Consider the following 21,971-nt stretch of genomic DNA (forward strand, 5'->3'; position numbering starts at 1 on the left):
AGTTCCAGCCCTGCATCGGGCTCTGGGCTGATGGCTCAGAGCCTGGAGCCTGCTTCCGATTCTGTGTCTCCCTCTCTCTGCCCCTCCCCCGTTCATGCTCTGTCTCTCTCTGTCTCAAAAATAAATAAACGTTAAAAAAAATAAAAATTAAAAAAAAAAAGAAACCAACCAGTGTAATTCATTACATCAGGAGAATAAGGAACAAAATAATATAATCATCAGCTTAGTAAACGCAGAGAAAGCATTTGACAGAACTCAATGCTTCTCCATAAAAAATTTTCTCAGGAAGCTATAAATAGAGGAGAACTTCTTCAAATTAGTAATAGACTTCTGAGGATAACCAAAAGCTAATATCATACCTAACAGAGAAATCTTAAGCATATTCTCATAATACTGGAAACAAGGACAGAATGCCTGCTCTCACCACTTCTGTTCAACATTATGCTAGAGAATCTAGCCAGTTCAATAAAGGGACAAACAGGATAAAAGGCACAAAGATGAGAAAGAAAAATCTATGGCACAAAAACAGACACTCAGATCAATGGAACAGAATAGAGAACCCATAAATGGACACACAAATGTATGGCCAACTAATCTTTGACAAAGCAGAAAAGAATATCCAATGGAATAAGGACAGTCTCTTCAGCAAGTGGTGCTAGGAAAACTGGACAGCGACATACAGAAGAATGAACCTGGACCACTTTCTTACATCATACATAAACTCAAAATGGATGAAAGACCTAAATGTAAGACAGGAAGTCATCAAAATGCTCGAGGAGAAAGCAGGAAAAAACCTCTTTGATCTTGGCTGCAGCAACTTCTTACTCAACACGTCTCCAGAGGCAAGGGAAACAAAAGCAAAAACGAACTATTGGGACCTCATCAAAATAAAAAGCTTCTGCACAGCAAAGGAAACAATAGCAAAACTAAAAGGCAACCGACAGAATGGGAGAAGATATTTGCAAATGGCATATCCGATGAAGGGTTAGTATCCAAAATCTATAAAGAACTTAGCAAACTCAACACCCACAATCCAAATAATCCAGTGAAGAAATGGGCAAAAGACATGAATACACACTTTTCCAAACAAGACATCCAGATAGATGGGTAACAGACACATGAAAAAATGGTCAACATCACTCAGTATCAGGGAAATACAAATCAAAACCACAATGAGATACCCTCAGACCTCTCTGAATGGCTAACATTAACAACTCAGGCAACAACAGATGTTGGCAAGGATGCGGAGAAAGAGGATCTCTTTTGCACTGCTGGTGGGAATGCAAACTGGTGCAGCCACTCTGGAAAACAGTATGGAGGTTCCTCAAAAATTAAAAATAGAACTACCCTATGACCCAGCAATTAACACTACTAGGTACACAGGGATGCTGTTTTGAAGCAGCACATGTACCCCAATGTTTATAGCAGCACTATCAACAATAGCCAAAGTATGGAAAGAGCCCAAATGTCCATTGATGGATGAATGGATAAATAAGATGTGTGTGTGTGTGTGTGTGTGTGTATGTGTGTGTGTGTATATATATGTATACATATATATACATATATATGTATATATATGTATACATATATATACATATATATATAATGGAATATTACTCGGCACTCAAAAAGAATGAATTCTTGCCATTTGCAACTATGTGGATGGACCTAGAGGGTATTATGCTAAGCGAAATTAGAGAAAGACAAATATCGTATGACTTCACTCATATGAGGACTTTAAGACACACAACAGATGAACACAAGGGAAAGGAAGCAAAAATAATATAAAAACAGGGAGGGGAACAAAACATAAAAGACTCTTAAATATGGAGAAAAAACAGAGGGTTACTGGAGGAGTTGTGGGAGGGGGGATGGGCTAAATGGGTAAGGGACGTTAAGGAATCTGCTCCTGAAATCATTGTTGAACTATATGCTAGCAAACTTAGATGTAAATTTAAAAAAAAATTAAAATTTTTAAAAAAAGGAAGATGTAAGTCTCTATAGGTGACTTGATTGTTTATATAAAAATTGTAAAGAATCTAAAAAAAACTACTAGAGGGCACCTGGGTGGCGCAGTGGGTTGAGCATCCGACTTCAGCCAGGTCACGATCTCGCGGTCCGGGAGTTCGAGCCCCGCGTCAGGCTCTGGGCTGATGGCTCAGAGCCTGGAGCCTGTTTCCGATTCTGTGTCTCCCTCTCTCTCTGCCCCTCCCCCGTTCATGCTCTGTCTCTCTCTGTCCCAAAAATGAATAAACGTTGAAAAAAAAAATTAAAAAAAAAAAAAAACTACTAGAATGAATAGTGAATTTAGCAGGGTCACAGGATAAAGGATTATTATATAAAAGTTAATTTTTACATACTAGCACTAGCAAAAACTGGAAAACGAACTTAAAAAAATTCTCTATAATGATGCCAAAAAACATGGACTACTTAGGAATAAAAAAGACACGCAGGACCTCTTCACTGAAATCATTGTCACACACCGTTGTGGGATATTAGAGACCTAAATACAGAGAGTGATAGACTGTAGTTATGAATTGGAAGACCCAATATTATTAAAATGGCAAATCTTCCCAAATTGATCTATAATTCCACTGCAGTCCAAGTAAAAATCCCAGTAAGATTTTTCATAGAAATTATTAAGCTAAGTTTAAAATTCATATGAAAATACAAACAATTTAGAATAACCATGATTTTTAAAAGAACAGCAACAAAATTAGAGGACTTATACTCCCTAACTTCAAGACTTACATCAAACAAATGTTCATCAAGACGGTGTTGTATTGATGCAAAGATAAACACACAAAGCTCACTAGAACAGAATCGTGAAGTCTGTGTGCACACAGGTAGCCTGTGTTGACAAAAATGCCAATAGAGAAATGAAAAGTCTTTTGTCTTTTACAGAAAAAATTATTTATTTATTCTGAGAGAGTGCATGCATGAGTGGAGGAGGGACAGAGAGAGAATCCCAAGCAGGCTCCACACCCCGTGCTGAGCCCAACACAGGACTCGATCTCACAACCGTCAGACCATGACCTGAGCTGAAATCAAAAGTCAAATGCTTAACTGAGCCACCCAGGTACCCCAGGAAAATGAAAGTCTCTTCAAACAGTGGTGCTGGCACAGCTGGATATCCTTATAGGAATTTTTAAAAAAATTATTGATATCACACTACTCAAAAGTTAAATGTGTCAGAGACCTAAATGTAAAATCTGATACTGTGAAATTTCTGCATGAAAACATCTTTGTGATCTTGAGGCAAGCAGAGATTTTTATAATAGACCACAAAAGGCAAGAATCATACAAGAAAATAAATTAATAAAGTAGTGTAATCACAATTAAAACTTTTGCTGTTCAGAAAACTCCATTAAAAAACAAAATGTCAATTCAAAAAACATGAGAAAATATTTGAAACAAATATATCTGACACAGGATTTATTTCTAGAAAATATAAAGAACTATTACAACTTACAACAACCCATTTTTTTTTTATTTTCATGTTGACTTTAAAATTTTTTTTTCAACGTTTATTTATTTTTGGGACAGAGAGAGACAGAGCATGAACGGGGGAGGGGCAGAGAGAGACGGAGACACAGAATCGGAAACAGGCTCCAGGCTCTGAGCCATCAGCCCAGAGCCTGACGCGGGGCTCGAACTCACGGACCGCGAGATCGTGACCTGGCTGAAGTCGGACGCTTAACCGACTGCGCCACCCAGGCGCCCCAACCCATTTTTTTTTTTAATGGGCAAAAGATTTGAATAGACACTTCACATAGAAAAAGATATAGAAATGGCAAGTGGAAGGATGCTGGATCACCAGGGAAATGTGAATTAAAACCTCCGAGCAATTTTGCTTCATTTCCACTGGAATGGGTAAAATGAAAAAGACTGACAATACCAAGTATCGACAAGTATGTGGATGTACTATTTCTGACATTCACATTACATATTAGGTGTTCTGGACAAAAGAAACAATGCTTTACAGTTTACAAACCACCGTCCCATTAGTTACCTCACTTCATCTCCAAAATAACCTCACAGGGTTACTTCTAAGCAGGGACTTGTAAGAGAGAACCAGCTCGTTCATCTCTGCCTAGCATAGATATAAATATGTCTGTTGAGATTATTAGAGTGAAACAGTATTTACTGAGGCTAATAACCAGCCACCTATCTATTCCTTTTTTCATTTATGGGGGAACTCCACATGTTTTACAGTAACTTAAGAACCCTAAAAGATAAAACTATGAATTATTTATCAGGACTTTTACTTCAGTTTTACCCACTCGTCTTCCTTCAAGTACTGGATATGCATTCTGGCCAAAATGACTTCGTTCCTAAAATCTAGCTCTTGCACTGAACAAAAATAACTAACTCCTCAAAAGTAGTAACTATTGCCAAGGAAGGAGTTTTAAACAGACACCATCAAGAAAAGCAGAGTCCTTTCAGTCTTTGAAGACCAATTAGTGTCCCTGGATTTATTTTTGCCCTCCAGCCTTTTAAAGGCCTCATTTCAGATTCTAGACCTTTGCTGTCTTCCTATTTCAAGCAGTCTGTTCAACCTGTAGCGGGAGATACATTGCGGTGAGTCACATGCCTTAGAAAGCTGTAACTCAAGGGTGGGGGGAAGAGAAATTTCAAGTGATGAGATTCTAGAATGAAAGCATTACTGACCCTACAGCAATATTCTGCAGAAATATGGTAGATTAAAAATAAAATCAGAGGGGCGCCTGGGTGGCTCAGTGGGTTGAGCATCTGACTCTTGATTTTGGCTCAGATCACAATTCCCAGGGTTGTGGGATCGAGCCCTGTGTCAGGCTCTGCATTGAGTGGGTAGCCTGCTTCTTAAGATTCTCTCTCTCTTCCTCTGCCCCTCTCTCCCATTCGTGTGCTCTAAAATAAAAAGTAAAAAAAAAAAAAAAAAAAAAAAAAGTGAAATCAGAAATGTCACTGACCAAAGACCTTACCTTTGGTTAATCATTTCTAAGACTTCTCTGACTCATTCACCTGAGGGTGGCTTTGACTGACTAAAGGCAGAGAACATACAACTTTTAGTTTCATTTAGTTTTATATATATAAGTTTGCTCTGTAACCACAATGAGAAGGCGGGCTCAAACATGCAGCCAGAAGGGTTTGAGATACAAAGATCACCTCACTTCTTGGAGATTGTGAAACAGTGTTTTCTGAGTTTTCTTCCCTCATTGGAAGGATCCACACATCCCATGTGGGACGGGTAAATGCAGAAGGATGGTCCACATGACCTCTTAAGAGTGACAGTTACAGAACTAAATGGTGGTTATTTTGCTTACAATCATTTGTGTATTAGCTTTCCTTAAATGGGAACATACCCATTAAAAATCAAACTGGGCTCTTCATTGTTAAGGTACTTGGAGTCTAGAAGGGTGAAATCATGGTGTTGTGCCGTACATAAAATTATATGGAAAAATGCCAAAGAACTATTGCAAAATAAAGTGCTGAGGAAAACTAGGAAACTGTTGATAAACGATAAGGGGGAGGTTTGGGGTAGGTATTAAGACCAGAGCACGAGCAAGAAGTGATGTGATGATAGCGACACCCACCAACAGCCGCAGGAACGGGAGTGAGAGGCACTGAGCGCGGGCTTGAGGGAGTATGTTTTCTCAAACTTGTCTCTGCTCCCCTACGCATCCATCACCTCCCTGCACAACTCGGCCTTTTACTGTTTCTCTTGTGTGATATGTGAGGGTCATAGTTGTCTGTCAGAACTGTGAGGATGTTCCTTTTATGAGGCCTCCATCGGCCCACAGCCCTGCAAGAGAAGCCTCTCTCAAAACCCACCGCTTCCAGGTGCTCATCCCAGGAAAGCAGCTCAGGACCCCACAGTGACATAGGCCTTGGGGTAGGTTGACACGAGCCTAGTAAAGGACGAGTGCTCAGAAGTGCCCTCCTGCTCTGTGCAGGGGACAGAGGGGACAGGCTGTGGCATCACTCTGAGCAGAGTACCCAGGCCGGTGCAGACCCAGTTCTGCTGTCCTAGCACGCAGCTTCCGGCAATTTTGTTCCCCTTATGTAACTCCTTTCACTTCACTCTTGAAGTAATGACCGCCCCCTCCCCACGCATTGGCATGATCCGCCACATGCCAGGCACTGTGCCAGGGCGCAGGGGCAGGTGGAAGCGGTGAGACCCGGCCTCGAACGGCTTTCACAGGAGGCGAGTGAGTGCTCTAGTAGAAGTACAGTGTGTGCTGGGAGCAAAGGGGAAGGAGTAATTAAAGTGAAGAGGAGAATTAGAAGGCCTGTCACACCTTTGTGGAGCAAAAGCACTTTTTTTTTTTTTATACTTTGTGTAAAATTCTAATGCATCAAGGAAGCTTTCCAGAGAAAGGTAAATAATGCAAGCGCAGGGCTGGAGCATAGACCACATGGGACACGTTTAGGGACAAGTGAGGAGCTTAGTAACTGAAGAGGAGGAGGATGGGACAGCAGGACGTTGGGACATAATCTAGTGGGTCCTGAAGGGGAAGGTTTTCAGTCTGCTGATCCAGAGCGTGGCCAAGGTGAGGAGATGGGCCAGCAGCGCTAACACTTTTGTTTATTCATTCGTTTACTTATATGTTCATTGACTTGTCCATTCAGCAATCATTTATGCATCATTCCCCTTGTGACAGCGCTAATCCAGGGACCGAGGAAGGAAGAATATTAAGACACAGTTTCTTTCCTGGAGGAAATATCTCTGTCTGGTGGAGAGGACAAGTACAGTGGTAACTGACCCAGATAATAATTGCTACCTGCTCCAAGAACAGAGTTGAGCAAGTGATTGATTATGTTTGGAGGTAGAGGATGGTCAGAAACAGCTTTAAAACGTGTGTCATTTGAGCTGAGTTTAAGGGATAAATGGAGCTCGCCAGATTACAGCGGGAAGCCTTTCAGACCGCACGAACAACACAACAAGCCCAGAAGCTTGGCTGCGTGGGGCACACTAGGAACAAGGGGAGTTAGCTGAGTGGTTCCAGATTTGGAGGGGAAACAGGAGAGACTAGAAACGTAAATTAGATCTGGAATATGGCTTAGTCCTGAAGGCAGTGGGACAGTGTTGAAAATGTGTAAGCTGGGACGCCAGGAAAGTAAATGTCTGTAGGATGTAGGGAGGATCAGAGAGGTCCCGGCAGACTGTAGGGAGATAGATGTGTTACTAGCCCTTTCATTTATGCAGAAGAAAAGCCAGGAGGACCGGAACTGGGGTGGATTCGGTAGGACCTGATAGGGTTATCGAGTGAGAAATTATAATGTGGGTAACTCCTGGGTTCCTGGCTTGAGTGAGTGGTGCATTCCTAAGACTGTTCAGACAGGAAGAAGATGATGAGTTCATTCTTGAATAAGGTGAAGGTTGGAATAAAATTATGTGAAACATTGAACAATGTTTTAGGGTTACTGCAGGATATGTGTGATATGCTCCCCACCCCCCACCCCACCTTAAAATCCTCCAGGGGCTCCCCTGTTCCCAGCAGCCCCAGCCTGGGCCCTCCATGTCACCGCTCAGCCCTACCTCCTAACACTTGTTCCAGCCTGAGCAACTTGCAGTTCCTATACCTTGCTAGGTTGTGTTCTTCTTCTTTATGCATCTAACTAGAACACCTTTTTCCTTCTCTTGCTTTTTGCCTGGCCTATTTCGAGACTCACTCAAAGGTAAGATCTTTAAAGAAGCTTCCCCTGACATTCTCTACCACCACTGCCAGGGAGGGTTAGTATAAATCTGCCAAAAGCCGAATGCTCACCCACGTGATGGTAATGAGTTTGTATGTATGTCACCTCCTCTACCACTATGTCCCCCAGGACAGGAGGCATCTGTGTATCTACTGTTCCCAGCCCAGATGGAAAATAGGACATCAGTAAATGTTTATTAAATGAACAGATCCCAGTGCCAGTGGGGGCATCCAACCTTATATCTACCATTGCCCCCCCATCCTTTATTCCAAGCCCTCCATTATCTAAAGGCTAGTTGTTCAGTCATCTAGGCCCATGGCCCTTGGCTTGGTTATTTGTGTGAAATGGAATAGGAAAGGAGAAAGAACCCTGAGGCCTAGAGAGGAGGGCCACTAAAGGGTTGGGGACTGAAATGGAACTCCCCAAGTAGTCAAGGATGCAGGTTTACAAGAGCCTAGCCTGGCCTAGACTAGCCCTGTGAGCCTTCCTCTTTCTAAACTACTGGGCCCTATTTTCTATCACCATCTGGTGGCCACATCTATAAATAACAAGCTCCCCAAGAGCTAAAAGAGCTTCTATAAGGCAGAGTTCCATGGATTGGCCTCAGAGGGCTATAGCTCCTCACCTGTCCCAGCTGTAACGTGCATATTTGTATGTATACAAGATTTGCCTCATGCAAGTAAGAAGTGCAAAGAACTTTCATTTTTTAGTTATTATTTACTTTATTTTACGTTATTTTAGAGCGTGAGCCAGGGAAAGGGGCAGAGATAAAGAGAGAATCTCAAGCAGGCTCCATGCTCAGTGTAGAGTCTGACATGAGCCTCAATCCCAAAACCCTGGGATCATGACCTGAACCGACTTGAGCCAACCAGAAGCTCAACCGACTGAGCCAACCAGAAGAGCCAAGAACTTTTAATCAGATTCTTAAAGAAGCTTATAGCCTCCAAAAGGCTGACCGTTGGAAAACGGACACTCACATAAAATAAGTGATTTGTTTGCTAGTTTGTGACACCGACTTACGGTTTCTTTCCACTGTCTCACGGCTTTTGTATACAAATGTATGTATTCTGTGGTACTTACAGCAGCAAACAAATCGGTGGTATAGCTGTCTTATTTATCTATCCAGAAGGTTGAAGGGTAAGAGCGACCTTGGCTAATCACAGCCGGCTGGGGGTAGAGGGAGGGATAAATGCTAACACCATTGAACATCTATATATTAGACATACCGGGGTCGAATTTCTAAACAGCCTTCAAAGTATGTTTTTTTCTTAATGTTTATTTATTTTTGAGAGAGAAAGAGAATGCATGAGCAGGGGAGGGGCAGAGAGAGAGAGACAGGGACAGAGGATCCAAAGCAGGCTCTGTGCTGACAGCAGTGAGCCCGACGTGGGGCTCAAACTCACAAACCATAAGATCATGACCTGAGCCGAAGTCTGAAGCTTAACTGACTGAGCCACTCAGGTGCCCCTAAAATATGTTTTTAATCATCATTTTTGTAGATATATTAACTAAAGCTCAGAAAGAGAAAGTGCCTTGCCCAAAGTCACACAGCTAGTAAATCAGCCTGCCTCCTCAGCCTGTTTTGCCTCACCAGTCAGCCACACAGGGCTTTGAACGAGCCAGTTTGTGTCCCTGGTAGACAGTCCTGGCCCCCTTTAACCTGCCCCGTCCCTTCCCTTTTTCTCTCTCTTAGGAGTGCCAGCTTCTCTCAGGGCACCAGGGCCTCGTTTCTCATGAGGAGCGACACAGCTGTACAGAAACTTGCCCAGGGCAATGGACACTGCGTCAATGGGGTCAGCGGTCAAGTCCACGGCTTCTATAGCCTCCCCAAGCCAAGCCGGCACAATACAGAATTCAGAGACAGTACCTACGACCTCCCCCGGAGCCTGGCCTCCCACGGCCACACCAAGGGCAGCCTTACAGGCTCTGAGACCGATAATGAGGACATATACACCTTCAAGACACCCAGCAACACTCTATGTCGGGAGTTTGGGGACCTCCTGGTGGACAATATGGACGTTCCAGCCACCCCACTCTCAGCCTACCAGATCCCTAGGACATTCACGCTGGACAAGAACCACAATGCCATGGCAGTGGCCACTCCTGGGGATTCGGCCATAGCTCCCCCACCCCGGCCCCCCAAGCCAAGTCAGGCAGAAACACCTCGATGGGGCAGTCCTCAGCAGAGACCTCCAATCAGTGAAAGCAGCAGATCCGTCTCTGCCGCTGCCACCATCCCCAGGCGCAATACGCTCCCGGCAATGGACAGCAGCCGGCTCCACCGAGGTTGGTGTAAACCCCAGCTGCGACCCTGGGGAAAGGGAGGGAGCGTGGCAGTTCTCAGTAACGTGCTAGCCTTTGGTCATCCATACTGAGGAGACCTAGGCCCCCGACAGCTTCAGGCGTCTTGTACCCAGACCCTTCCCAGCTGGTGCCCCAGTGCCGGAGGCTAGTAGGAGACTCTGCAGTGCAGGAGTGTGGCCGACTCTGTCTGAGAGAAGTTACTATTGTACTGAAGGAGATGGAACATTCTTGGTCAACCACAGCATAAGTTATTATGGGTTTCAAAGTCCAAATCACAGTATTTGATTCATTTTTATATAAAACCAAAGACTGAACAAATAAATTTAGAGGACCATTTCAAACTGGAGCCAAACCTATGTGGGCTAACAGACTATTAAAACAAATTTTGAGCTATTAAATATTTTCTAAGCCATACTTGAATTTCTTTGGTTAAAGTCGGAACGTCTCTCTGAAGCATATACATTTTCTTGTCACTGACTCCCCCTGAGCACGTTCCAGCTCTGCATAAGCCACCTCTGTTGATGAAAAACTACAGTAATATTAATTTTTCATTTTCATCTTGCTGGATAGCTTGCAAAGTCTGCTCTTACCCACCCTGTTGCTGAAGCCACATAGTGAGCCTGAGAGTTTGGTGGGACAAAGCCTCATAGTCTCCCATTTCCCATGAGGCCTGTGGTAGTTAAGAGACTTATTCAGGGTTGCAGAGTCCATCAGTGCCAGAAGTGGAACTTGGACCCGGGGTCCTGAGTCTCGGCACAGTACTCTTTCAGTCTGTCAACTATTCAATCAATCACCTTGTGCTTTGGAATTGAAATGATACATATGTGTATAAAACATGTCCCTACCCTTCAGAGAGCTCACATCTAGTTGGGGAAATAAAAGCACATAAAAATTAGTCAAGTTTCCTTATTCCTGTAGTATCTGTACGAGTAATGACCTGAGGGAGTGGGACAGGCATTCGGTGATATAGGAGTTAAAGGAGAGGCACATACCTGTAGGAAGAAGTAGTTCAGAAAGGATCCTCTATTGGTGCCAACACTGGAGCTAGATCTAGAAGTCTGGGAGGAATTTTTGAACTGAGGGATGACATGATGGAAGTAATACCCTATCACTTGGGGTTGAGGGTAGTATCTTCTGGAGTAAGACCCTGAGCAACACTGGTGAGAGTTTGGGGAAGTGTCAGCACATGGATCAGCTGGGAGTGCATGTGAATCTTCGTTCCTGTCTCGTAGCTTCTTCCTGTGAATCCTACGAGTACCCCCAGCGAGGAGGAGAGAGTGCAGGCCGGTCTGCCGAGTCCATGAGTGATGCGGTCCGTTCTTTCCTGGTGAGTGGGGGTCAGCCAGGGGTCCTCAGGCCAGCCCAGCTGGGCTAAAGTTCACACCCCATGGAACAAGGGAGTGGTGGCATCTCCCTCATAGGACCCTGCCTAGTTCCTTGCCTCAGTTCAGATCCCTGGGTTTTTAGAAAGTAAGATACAGGTGTCTGGTTGTGGAAGTGTGCTGGACTACAAGACTACCAGCCCTGCCAATAAGTAGGACAGGTCTAGAATGCAGAGGACCTGGGCTCTGAGGTCCCACCTGGAGGAGGGCCTATGGTGTGAGACTCCGGGTAGGGGCAGTGCTTGGTCAGTCATGGTGGCAGAATTATGATTTGAGTGCAGGATCCTGGGCTGGCCTCTGGACAGGGCTGACCACGACTCTCCGACAGACTAGGGCCTGGCCTCATGCCCATTGGAAAGACCAGACATTGGGTAACTAAAGCAGAAGCAACTTAGTTGTATGTGTGGACAGACAGGGCAGGAGTTGAAGAAAGGCTATAGCCAGGGTTCTTGCATTGTGCAACACGGCGGTCACACCGAGAGCTGGACTAGGGAAGCGCACCTGGCCGAGACCGCGCCAGCCAGGGCCAAGCTTTACTTTATGCTCCTAGCCCTGCTAGGGCTTGAGACTCTGACCTGCTAATGGGGAGTCTGGACTTGAGGTGGAATAAGGGTTCTAGACCAAACCTGTGTGGTCAGTGGCCTGGGCCACCCGCAGCCTTGGTCAGACACCCAGAAAGCCTTGTGGACCCAGCCACCAAGGGTACTTATTCGAAAGATTTATTGAAAATTTTAAGTGGGTCACAAGGGATCATGGAAACTAGAAGGGACCCACAGACTTGATTTCTTTCTGCCTCCCACTGCACTTTCTACTTGGTCTTCCCAGGCAGCTAACTCAGTTACCACTTCCCTTTTGCCTTGTATACAAATTCTCACCCCTTCTTGTTTCTTCATGATAGTTACTGCTGTATTTCTTCCACTCTCCCTCTAGCCAGGGAAAACAGTTGTAGGCCGATCAGATAGCGCCAATTCTGAGGACAACTACGTGCCCATGAATCCAGGTTCCTCCACCCTGCTGGCCATGGAGCGAGCAGGTGATAATTCCCAGAGTGTCTACATCCCCATGAGCCCAGGACCCCATCACTTTGACGCGCTTGGCTACCCCTCAACAGCCCTTTCTCTGCACCGGGGCCCCAGCCGAGGGAGTGAGATCCAGCCACCCCCTGTCAACCGCAACCTCAAACCTGACCGGAAAGGTAAGTCTCCTCTTTCCCCTGTCCCATGTCTGGACAGTGTCCAAGAACCATTTTCACTCATTTGCATTCATTTGGGGATCGGGTGGATCCTGAACTTTCCTTGCAAGGAAGTGTTTAGTCTCTGAACCCCCGAACTCTCACACACATACACAAACACTCAAATTCATTCCAGTGGTCTAGGGACCAGCTACTGGAGTAGCCTGGGCAGGAGTGCAGGCATGAGCAGGACAGGACACATTCGGGTTGCAGTTCTGCCACCTGCCAACATGAGGTTAGAAGCAAATCATTGTGCATCTCTGAGCCTTCTCACTTTAGAAATGTGAATACTTGCCTCCTAGAGCACTGAGGGACACAGGTAACATACCTAAAAGTGCCTTATAAAGTATGAGATGCTGTTGGAGGATACAGGATGAGTATTAAATCTGGGAGGAACAATCTGTTGTCAGACCCAGTGTCCCCATTTTGGATTCTGAAAATATGATTGCTACAGTGCAGAGAAAATATCATTTGGGATCTGAAGACATGGCTTCAGGGCCTGTCAACATAGGCAAAGATTATAGAACCTGCTGAGCCTCAGTTTCCCTGCTTACAAGTGGGAATACGAAAGTATTTATAAATATACTTGTGTGTTATACGTAAGCATGTGTATGTGTGGCATTATCGTGTGGCTGATCATTTGACTTTCTGTTCCTGCTCCAGCAAAGCCAACACCACTTGACCTGAGAAACAACACTGTCATCGATGAGCTCCCCTTCAAGTCACCTGTCACCAAGTCTTGGTCGAGGGCTGTGTGAGTTATCTGTTTGTGGATGCGGGACCTGGGAACAGGGCTGTGAGGGCTGGCCAGGGCAAGGGTGGGGTCCAGAGAGCTGCATCCCGATGCTGATACTGGCGGTAGCTGAGCAGTCTCTTGGTCTCTCAGGGCTGGGTTTCCTCATCTGTGGAGGGGGAGTGATTGTACCCGTTCTGTATCAGATCCGAATGTGATAATGGAGGGTGGAGCTGCGAGGGTGGAGACAGAACTGTCCCCCTGAGTTTACTCTGTCTTCTGCCTACCCAGTCACACCTTCAACTCCAGCTCCTCCCAGTACTGCCGCCCCATCTCCACCCAGAGCATCACCAGCACAGACTCCGGAGATAGCGAAGAGAACTACGTCCCCATGGTACGTCCTCTGCGGTCTGCCATCCTCAGACTATCCTGGGACCACCTCAGTTACCCATGATTTGTGATTACTTTGCTGCTGCAATTCTTGAGCACAAGTGTGTCGAGCACTGTGGGGTAATGATAGAGGCAAGGAAGACACGGTCTCTGCCCTCCAGGAGGCCATGGTTTTAAAGGGCGGAGAAGGTCTGCCACTCATGACTGTGACATGGGTGGCATGGTCAGTATTCCTGGAGAGCCAGTGCTGTGGGGACCCAATTGTGGGATGGGCAGTCATATCGGCCTGGGGAGAGGGAAGGCGGCCGTGTAGAAGGAGGGAACACAGAGAATGACCGTTAACTATGGCTACAGGTGGAGGCTGTGCTGAATCCAGATCATGAAGGACCGTGAATGCTGTCTTGGGAGGTCCAGACTTTCCTGTGGGGCACAGGGAGCCCCAGAAGGTTTAGCAGTCCAGGCGATTAGAAAGGGGCTTCAGAATAGTCATAGGGAGCATGTAGAGAATAACTAGAGCATCCTTCAAAGTTGACTTTTTTCTTCTTTCCTGTTAAAATCTTTGTGCTGTTGCCACAAACATGAGCAAGAATGTGAGCATAAGCATTTTTTTAAATTTTTTTTAACTTTATTTTTGAGAGGGAGGGGCAGAGAGAGAGAGGGAGACACAGTATCTGAAGCAGGCTCTGAACTGTCAGCACAGAGCCCGACGTGGGGCTGGAACTCACCGACCACGAGATCATGACCTGAGCCAAAGTTGGACACTTAACTGACAGAGCCACCCAGGCGCCCTGAGCATAAGCATTTATTGAGTTATCTCCTCAGGGGTGGCCAAACACACATAACATGACTCACGGTGGTGAAGGCCACGGTAGAGGTATAAACACAGGGAGCACAGGAGAAGTCTCCTCCCTGAGATTTTCACTGAAGAGGGAATGGCTGCCCCGCACCTGAGAGTTGCTGCATGAATAATGAAAAAACGAATCAACCAAACAGTAAGCAGCCAAAAACAGAACATAGGACTTTTGCCATTCTCATTAGAATATGACTTCAGGAAAATCGTAGACAAGTTGGTCTTGATGGAGACAGGAGCCTAGAGCATATCACTTGTGCAGCCCAGGGCTGAAGCTGCCCTGCTCAGATCTGGTGGGAGTGAGCTGCTTTTGGGTGACGGCCCCACGCCGGGCCAGGGAGAGGAGCTTCAGAGAAGCAGGTTTGGTACAACAGAAGACTTTCCAGCCTGCAGGGCATAAAGGAAATGCGCCCCTTCTTAGGGGCCAGCAAGCCAAGGCCGGGTCGGTCAGGGAACCTGAGGAGATCTGGCCCGACGGCCCAGAAGGGAGGTGGCCTGGCACAGTGGGAGCAACACAGGTTTGGGAGTTAAAAACAGACCCGGCTCCCATCCCTGCTCATGAACTGTACGACCGTAGGCAAGTCACTTTGCTTCTCTGAACCACAGCTTTATCTTTGCTTTAAATAAACAAGAATAGTAATAATACCTCCATCACAGGATGGCGGTGAGGGCTTACATGAGAACATGAGAAGTCCCTGGCCCTGGTGCATGACTCCAAGCGGGCACTCTCCTCCCTCCCAGAGATGTGTGTATTCCCAGGTGGTGGGTTACTCTGTCTCCTCAACTGACTGATGGTTTTTCCTTCCTTTGTGATAGCAAAACCCAGTGTCTGCGTCTCCCATCCCCAGCGGCACCAGCAGTCCGGCCCCTAAGAAGAGCACGGGCAGCGTTGACTATCTGGCCCTGGACTTCCAGCCGAGCTCCCCCAGCCCCCACCGCAAGGTACGGGGCTCGGTGGGAGTGGTGGAGTGCCCGGCTGCCGGCTACTCTACTGCTTTTCGTTTAGTCTGGGTCTTAGAGGGCTCACACGCCTCCTCTCTCACACACATGGGTGCTTGAAGTCCCTAGGACCATTTCAGCCAGTCCATCCCCCTTGTACAGCTGAGCAAATGGACCCACACCAGGACACAGGAGCTGCTCAGGGTGACAGAATGGGATCTTGTGTCCTGGTCCTGAGCTCCTCTTTGAAAACTCACTGTCTAGGTGCATCAACTAAGTGCCTCTGATACGGGGACCTGCAGAGGGGATGCCTGGGCCCCGGAAAGCCCTCCACAGGAAGCATACTTAGCTGCCAGGTCCAGACGGCTGGGTGGCTGTGAGAGCTCCCCGCTGGCTGCTCCTTGTTGGCACCCAGCAAATTCTTTATGGATGAGTGGCCACAGGGAGGTGGGTGGAGGCAGAGATGGAAGACCTGGGACCCCTAGGAGTTGGGAAATCAGGAGCACTGACAAGAGGCTGTTACATGAGCAGGAGCGATGATGCAGTTTGGGCTTTAAAGGCCAGTTTCAGAAAGAGAATACAGGCTCCTGAGGCCAGTCAGGGTGGCAGGCAGAGGCCCATCCCTTCTCCCTTTGAGGCAGCTCACAAAGAGCCCCCTTACTGACAGCTCACAGCACTTCCCCATTCTGTCCTCAGCCGTCCACGTCCTCTGTGACTTCCGATGAGAAGGTAGACTACGTTCAGGTGGACAAGGAGAAGACCCAGGCTCTGCAGAGCACCATGCAGGAGTGGACGGACGTGAGGCAGTCCTCGGAGCCTTCCAAGGGCACCAAGCTGTGACACAGGGGCCACCAAGTCTGGGGAGGCGCCTGGAGGTAGAGTCACCGGAGCTGGCTCCTCCCCGTCTGCCCCCGCCCCCTTCTCTCCAGTTGTCCCCTCCACTCTGGCCTTCAAAGCACTTGATGTCAGGGACCCTGAACACTTCTCCTGGGAGGTGAGGGCCTGATCAAGGCACTACTCTGCCCACTCAGGGCCCACCTTTGATTTTTATCAGTAATGGCCATCCTCTACCCACCTTAGTTAGAGCTATTGCCAAAAAGCATCCTTCAGCCTCTTTCTGTCCTTTAGACCTAAATACCTACTAGGCGTTGGGAGGGGCTGGGGCTCTGAGCCAGATTCCACACCTCACATACGGTCTTGGCCCTCAAGCCCTCTTCCCTCCAGCTACTGGGCTACCTCTCCTTAAGTCCCACAAGATGCCACGTCATCTCGCTGGTCCAAGGAGCCCAGGACCAGCAGACCAAAGTGGACATGGACTTCTTCATCCTTGTCTTTCTTGGTAGGGGAGAGGCAAGGCCACCAAAAGATGGAGTTGAGAAGGAAGGTTAGAGGTGGTCTTGAGGGACAGAGGAATGAGATCCCAGGTGCAGAAGGCAGTTGATATGGGCAGGGGCCTCCTAACTTTGTAGCTGTTGTAGGTTGGGAGAGCCAAAAGAATGAGGACAAAAGGAAGGAAAACGGAGGATGGGCAACCAAAAACAAGGGGCAGGGGGTGACAAGGACCCTGTGGAGTCAGGGCCCCCAGGACTGTGGAGCTTACAGGCCCTCTTCCCTGGGCGTACCCACTAGAGGAGGCTTCGCTGGTGCTGGGTGTGCAGTGGGGGGAGGCAAGTGATGCAGGGTCGGGATGGAGCGTGGGGTGGACTGGAGGTGCTTTAGGGCCGTATACCGTAGTGGGGAGGGTGCAGCGAGTTTGTGCAAGACAGGCCGTGGGCAGATGACTGACAGATGGGAGGCAGGGTAAGGATGGTGGAGGTGGACAGTGCCTGGGGATGCAGAGAGGAGCAGAAAGCGAAGGAGCCACGTGTGCAGGGCAGACCGAGGGCAGCGGGGAAAGCAGGCAGGGGAGAGTGGTGTCCCCAAGGATGGGTAGGAGAGCAGGGGCTCGTGCCAGGGCCCAATGGAGGTATGAGTGTGGTGCCGGGAGCCCATAGTGCTTGCCCAGTTCGTCTTACAGCTGTCGCTCCCTGCTAGCCCAGTGCCACACTGGACTCAGACCTGACCCTGCAGGGTACAGGAGGCAGGACCTCACCCCCCAGGTACTTTCTGGCAAGCTGGGGAGGAGGGACCCAAATCTTCCAGAGTTGCAGAGTAACTGGGCAGATCAGATGTTTCGTCCAACCATGGATGAAGAGACCTCCTTCCTTTGGGAAAAAACTAAAAGACTTCCCACCCTGCCTGGTAGAGGTGGCTACCGGTCACCTATCAGCCCTTGCAAGCCCACACCTGGCCCTTCTCTAAGACGCTCTGACCTGGCGGAAATTATTTTCTCAACAGTAGCCCGTCTCCTAACTCAGCTGCATTTCGTAATGCCTGCTGGGGCCAGGTTCTGGAAACACAGGGATTAATCAGTTTGTGCGCTTGAGAAGGCAGGGGTGGCAGGAGTCACGAGGGCATTGGACATTGGTAACGGCTGTGAGAGACTGGAAACATTGATGGAGAGCACAGGCAACAAGGCTACTTCTTCAGGAGGTTGGTGCAGATCAGGCCGGAGGAGGTGGTATCTAGGAAAAGGGGGTACCAAAGATGGAGTTTTCTAGGGGAGGAGGGCAGGGCTGGGGGTCCAATGGAGGAAGAAGGAAAAAAACTTGGAAAGCCTTTGGGAGTATGGGTCCAATCCTTCCCAAGCCCTGGGGCTGGTGGCAGTGACCTATACCGTGTCCTGTAAGGCCCTCTCCAAAGAGTCTCCTAGGGCAGAGCGTTTAATGGTGCTCCCCCTTAGCCCCAGGATGCCCTAATAATGTCAGCACTTTCAGAACGTACCACAATGTGAATGAAAGTGGCTGCAGTCTTTAGAAACGGAGGTGTTCAGGTCTGATGTCCAAGGAGGCCTCAGGGTTCGGGCTCTTCGTTCCTGTACCTCCCAGACCCTTGGGCTGGAAGTGGGGGAGGAGGGTAGAGATGGCAGGAAGCCTAAGGGGAAATGGGCCTGTTGAAGGTGGAGACTCGGGCTCACAGGCTTCAAACTGTCAGGTGACTAGTATACATCTGTCAGTTCTGTTTAAAAAGCTGATCAATGGCCCTCTCCCTGGTGGCCTGGCAAGGATAGACCCCAGGTTGGGGATGCCTTCCCAGCTGGCACAGCTCCCACGAGGACTCCTTGGGCCCGGGGCTCCACCTCTGCAAAGTTCAACTGGAGCAGGAACAAGCAGAGTGGGAAGGAGGGTTGCAGAGCGATGGGCAAAAAAAGCCAGGTGTGAAGGGGCCACCATCTTTGAAAGGGTGTTAGATTAGCCCCTGAGGCCCTTCCGCGCTGAGCTGTGCTAAGGGAAAACTCCCAGCTCTGGAACATCTTTCCCAGGGCCTGACTCACCAGGGAGGGGCAGCACCCAGAGTATTAATCAGTTGACCTAGCCCCCTCCCCAAGATGGACTTCAGTGACATCTACATTGGAAACCCTTCAGCTATGCCCTGTTCCTAGGAGAGAAGCACAACTATTCTGGAGCGAGTGGAGCAAGGGCTCCACTCCAGCCTGCCCCCTTTATTTGCTGCAGGGCTACAGCCTTGGCCGACCAGTCTCTCCCCCTGACCCCCTTTTGACAGAGCTCTGGACTCAAGAGGACAGGGTGGAGGCAAGTTAGCACTTGGTCTACAAAGAGGGAAGCGAGGCTGGGCATGAAGCTCCTGCATTCTGGGGCTCCCCAAGCTCCCTGGATGGCCTGAGGGGCCCCCTGGAGATTCAGGATGTCATGTGATAGTTGGTGGTGTGTATTCTTGTGTGTTGGTTACACGTGTCTTGAAATTTAGAATCATGTCGCACAGAATTGTCTATTTGTTGGGAAGAGAAAATGGGCTGGCAGCCCAGTCTTAGGTTCTTGCCCTGTTAGACCATTTAAAATTGACATTTAATTTTTCAAATCACTGTTGGTGCCTAATCACTTAAGTTATTAATTTATTCTGTTTTCTTTAAAAAAAAATTTGTAACATGTATTTATCCTCTGTGAGTAGGGGTGGGGTGGGAGTGTGTTCCAGTGGGTCCTGTTTTTGCTGTGGTGACACATGGTACAGGCCTGGAGCTTGCAGGTCCCTTTTTACTGTGGTGTTGGAGCAGGACAACAATAAAGTCCATTAGAAGCAAATGGAGACGGCTGCTGGAGCTTGCCTCATCTGAAGGGGATGGAGTCCACACGCACTCACACCAAGCCTGGGTGCTCCAGTGGACACCAGTTTGCTCCCTTTCACTTTAATAGTAAGTAACTGGGCACCTGTCCTGACTGGGAACAAGAACGAATCCTCCTTACCTTGGAATTTGTATTCCTCATGTACAAAATGGTGCACAGAGCATAGAGAGGAATTCTGAGAGTGACTTGGTCTCTGACAGACTATGGGTCCAGCTTCTAGTCCACCGGCTCCAGCACAGGCCTAAGCCCCTGGCCACACCACTGCCTCCCTCCCTTCTCTGCCCTCTCAAAGACGACGGGCAGCGTTGGTGGAAAGGACTCATGCATGCCTTTCCAGCTCCAAGAATGAGATGGCATCTGGGGAAGGACCTGGGTGCAGGCCCAGGGAGCTGCCTCCCACCTTTCCGGGGCCAGATGTGTCCCAAGAGGGGCCACACACTGGCCCCAAGTACTCAAAGGAAGGAGGTAACAGCACTAGCCAGTTCGGAGCAGTCTAGAGCTCTCAGGGTCTGAAAAATCCCCAGATGCAAGGGCTTTGGCTTCACCTGAGAGGTGAGTCCCTTGGACAGTATCCCATAGGGCAGCCCCCAGCCTGGGCACCTGTCCCGCCTCTCAGGATACTGAACGTGTTCTCCCTTCTGCCCGCACCCGAGTATGCCCCCCACCACCGGTCCCACCCCACTCTGCCCTCTGGGCAGAGTCCTCACCTTTGACTTAAAAGCGTGCGTTCACCTCCCATGGCATGTCACTACTGCCCAGACACAGCAAGAACCTAAGGGCATGGCAGACATCACAGCCACTGAGGCAGGAAGAATGACATCTTTGAAGGCTTCAGAGAACCTATTTTTATTCCTGTTTGAGACCCTGAGTCTCTCCTCTCCATTTAGAAGGGTACAGCAGTGTCAGGGCACAATGAGGTCAATATCTGCTCCTCTACCAAACCACCCCCACCAGCCCCCAGGCCACACTCTAAAGCCAACTGATGAGGAGCTGAGCCAGCCAGCTTTCCTCAGGACGGACAATGGCTTCGCGAGCAACACAAACACATTTGCAGTAAAATAAGGATTCTCTATCTTCACCAGAAAGGGGATGCAAAAGGTGGCATCTCAGGCACTGAGGCAGGCTAGGGGGGAGGGGGACTGGGGAGTAAGGGTCTCCCGCTGTGGCGAGGGGACTGTGCTCCCCTCTACGCACCACTGTTTGGTGTGGAGGGAGACCGTCTCTGATCCTGTGCCAGGCTGCTTCCCACCTCCACTCCTCTCAAAAAAGTACAACGGGTGCAGGCAACCACACACAGTGCCTCTGAAACCCCCCTCAGAGAAACAAGAAGGTGGCCACCGCTGTGACACACAGGTCCCCACATGCTGCTCTGCTTTTTGTAGTAGAGAGCAATAGGATTGTCTGAAAGGAGCTAGAAGGGAAATGCTACTTGATGCCAAAACACTAGAGCTGTGGAGTTCAGCCCTGCTGGGGAGACAGGGGGACAAGGCCCAGACAGTGTCCATCGAAGCTGCTTCAAGTTGACCAGGACACTTGGGTGTAAAATCTTAAAGGGGCTGATCCCAGTGTCAGGGGTTTGGGGCTCACCTCCATATCCGAGTCTCTGCAGACCCTTCAGGCTGAGGACCGGTGTCCCAGAAGCTTCCTCTCCACCTCTCCCGCCTCCTCAGACCCCACCTGGCAGAGCGCCTCTGTCCCCACCCAGTTCCCAGAGGGAAGGGGTCAAGGCCTCCCCTGAGGTTTCAGGCTGGGGAAGAGTCCACATTAGAAGACCAGTCTGTGGAAGTCCCCGCCATTGCCACCTGCAGGATTGCAGCCTCCCGGAGAGCCTTCGTCCTCATCCTTGTCTTCATCGAAGCCCCTCCCCCAGTGCGGAGATGCTGGGAGTGCAGAGATGTAGGCCGCCCTGCTCCGTGCCTCCTTCTCCTGCTCCTGGAAACACAGATGGGGCAGGGGAGGCTTAACATTCAGGCTCTGAAGCCAGAGTCTTCCCCTCACTCCCTGCCCTACTGCTGTCCAGCACAGCATCTCTGAGTGTCTCCTGCGGCCCCTGGGACCACAGCTTCTGCCCAAGGAGTGTTCCAGCTCAGTGGGAGGATGGGTTGGAGAGGATCCATCCTTCTACCCTGTATCTCAGCTTCAAAACCCTTCCTCCTTCTCCCAGTAAAATCTCTCAGCCCCTCGGTTTTATAAAAGAAACGCATTCATACAAGACTATGAATAACCAACAAGGGCCTGACATGGCACCAGGGAGGAGGGTCCAGGGACTTAAAGATCAGGT

At 48.6% G+C, this 21,971-nt stretch overlaps 2 protein-coding genes across 4 annotated transcripts in view; one reads left to right on the forward strand and one right to left on the reverse strand.

Annotated features, from left to right (window-relative positions):
- GAB2 (GRB2 associated binding protein 2) overlaps positions 1-21,971 on the forward strand; it is a 194,215-nt gene that overhangs the window by 171,603 nt on the left and 641 nt on the right. The window contains exons 4-10 of one of the 2 annotated variants that reach the window (XR_007156165.1): positions 9,374-9,966; positions 11,217-11,311; positions 12,297-12,561; positions 13,261-13,351; positions 13,622-13,724; positions 15,387-15,512; positions 16,206-16,503. Coding sequence is in view for 1 of the 2 variants with exons in the window: in XM_047877231.1 (XP_047733187.1) it covers positions 9,374-9,966; positions 11,217-11,311; positions 12,297-12,561; positions 13,261-13,351; positions 13,622-13,724; positions 15,387-15,512; positions 16,206-16,349 (1,417 nt within the window). In the remaining variant the exon portion in view is untranslated. Of the gene's footprint in view, positions 1-9,373; positions 9,967-11,216; positions 11,312-12,296; positions 12,562-13,260; positions 13,352-13,621; positions 13,725-15,386; positions 15,513-16,205; positions 21,446-21,971 lie in introns of those variants that run through there. The other variant, XM_047877231.1, reaches the window with a different exon arrangement.
- The window catches only part of USP35 (ubiquitin specific peptidase 35), a 56,411-nt gene continuing 54,960 nt past the window's right edge, over positions 20,521-21,971 (reverse strand). For both annotated transcript variants that reach the window (XM_047877229.1, XM_047877230.1), the window contains one exon: positions 20,521-21,622. In XM_047877229.1, coding sequence (XP_047733185.1) covers positions 21,455-21,622 — 168 coding nt within the window. In that variant the 3' untranslated portion in view covers positions 20,521-21,454. The remainder of the gene's footprint in view (positions 21,623-21,971) is intronic.

The sequence above is a fragment of the Prionailurus viverrinus genome, chromosome D1 (genome assembly GCF_022837055.1).
Source record: "Prionailurus viverrinus isolate Anna chromosome D1, UM_Priviv_1.0, whole genome shotgun sequence".
Taxonomy (NCBI): domain Eukaryota; kingdom Metazoa; phylum Chordata; class Mammalia; order Carnivora; family Felidae; genus Prionailurus; species Prionailurus viverrinus.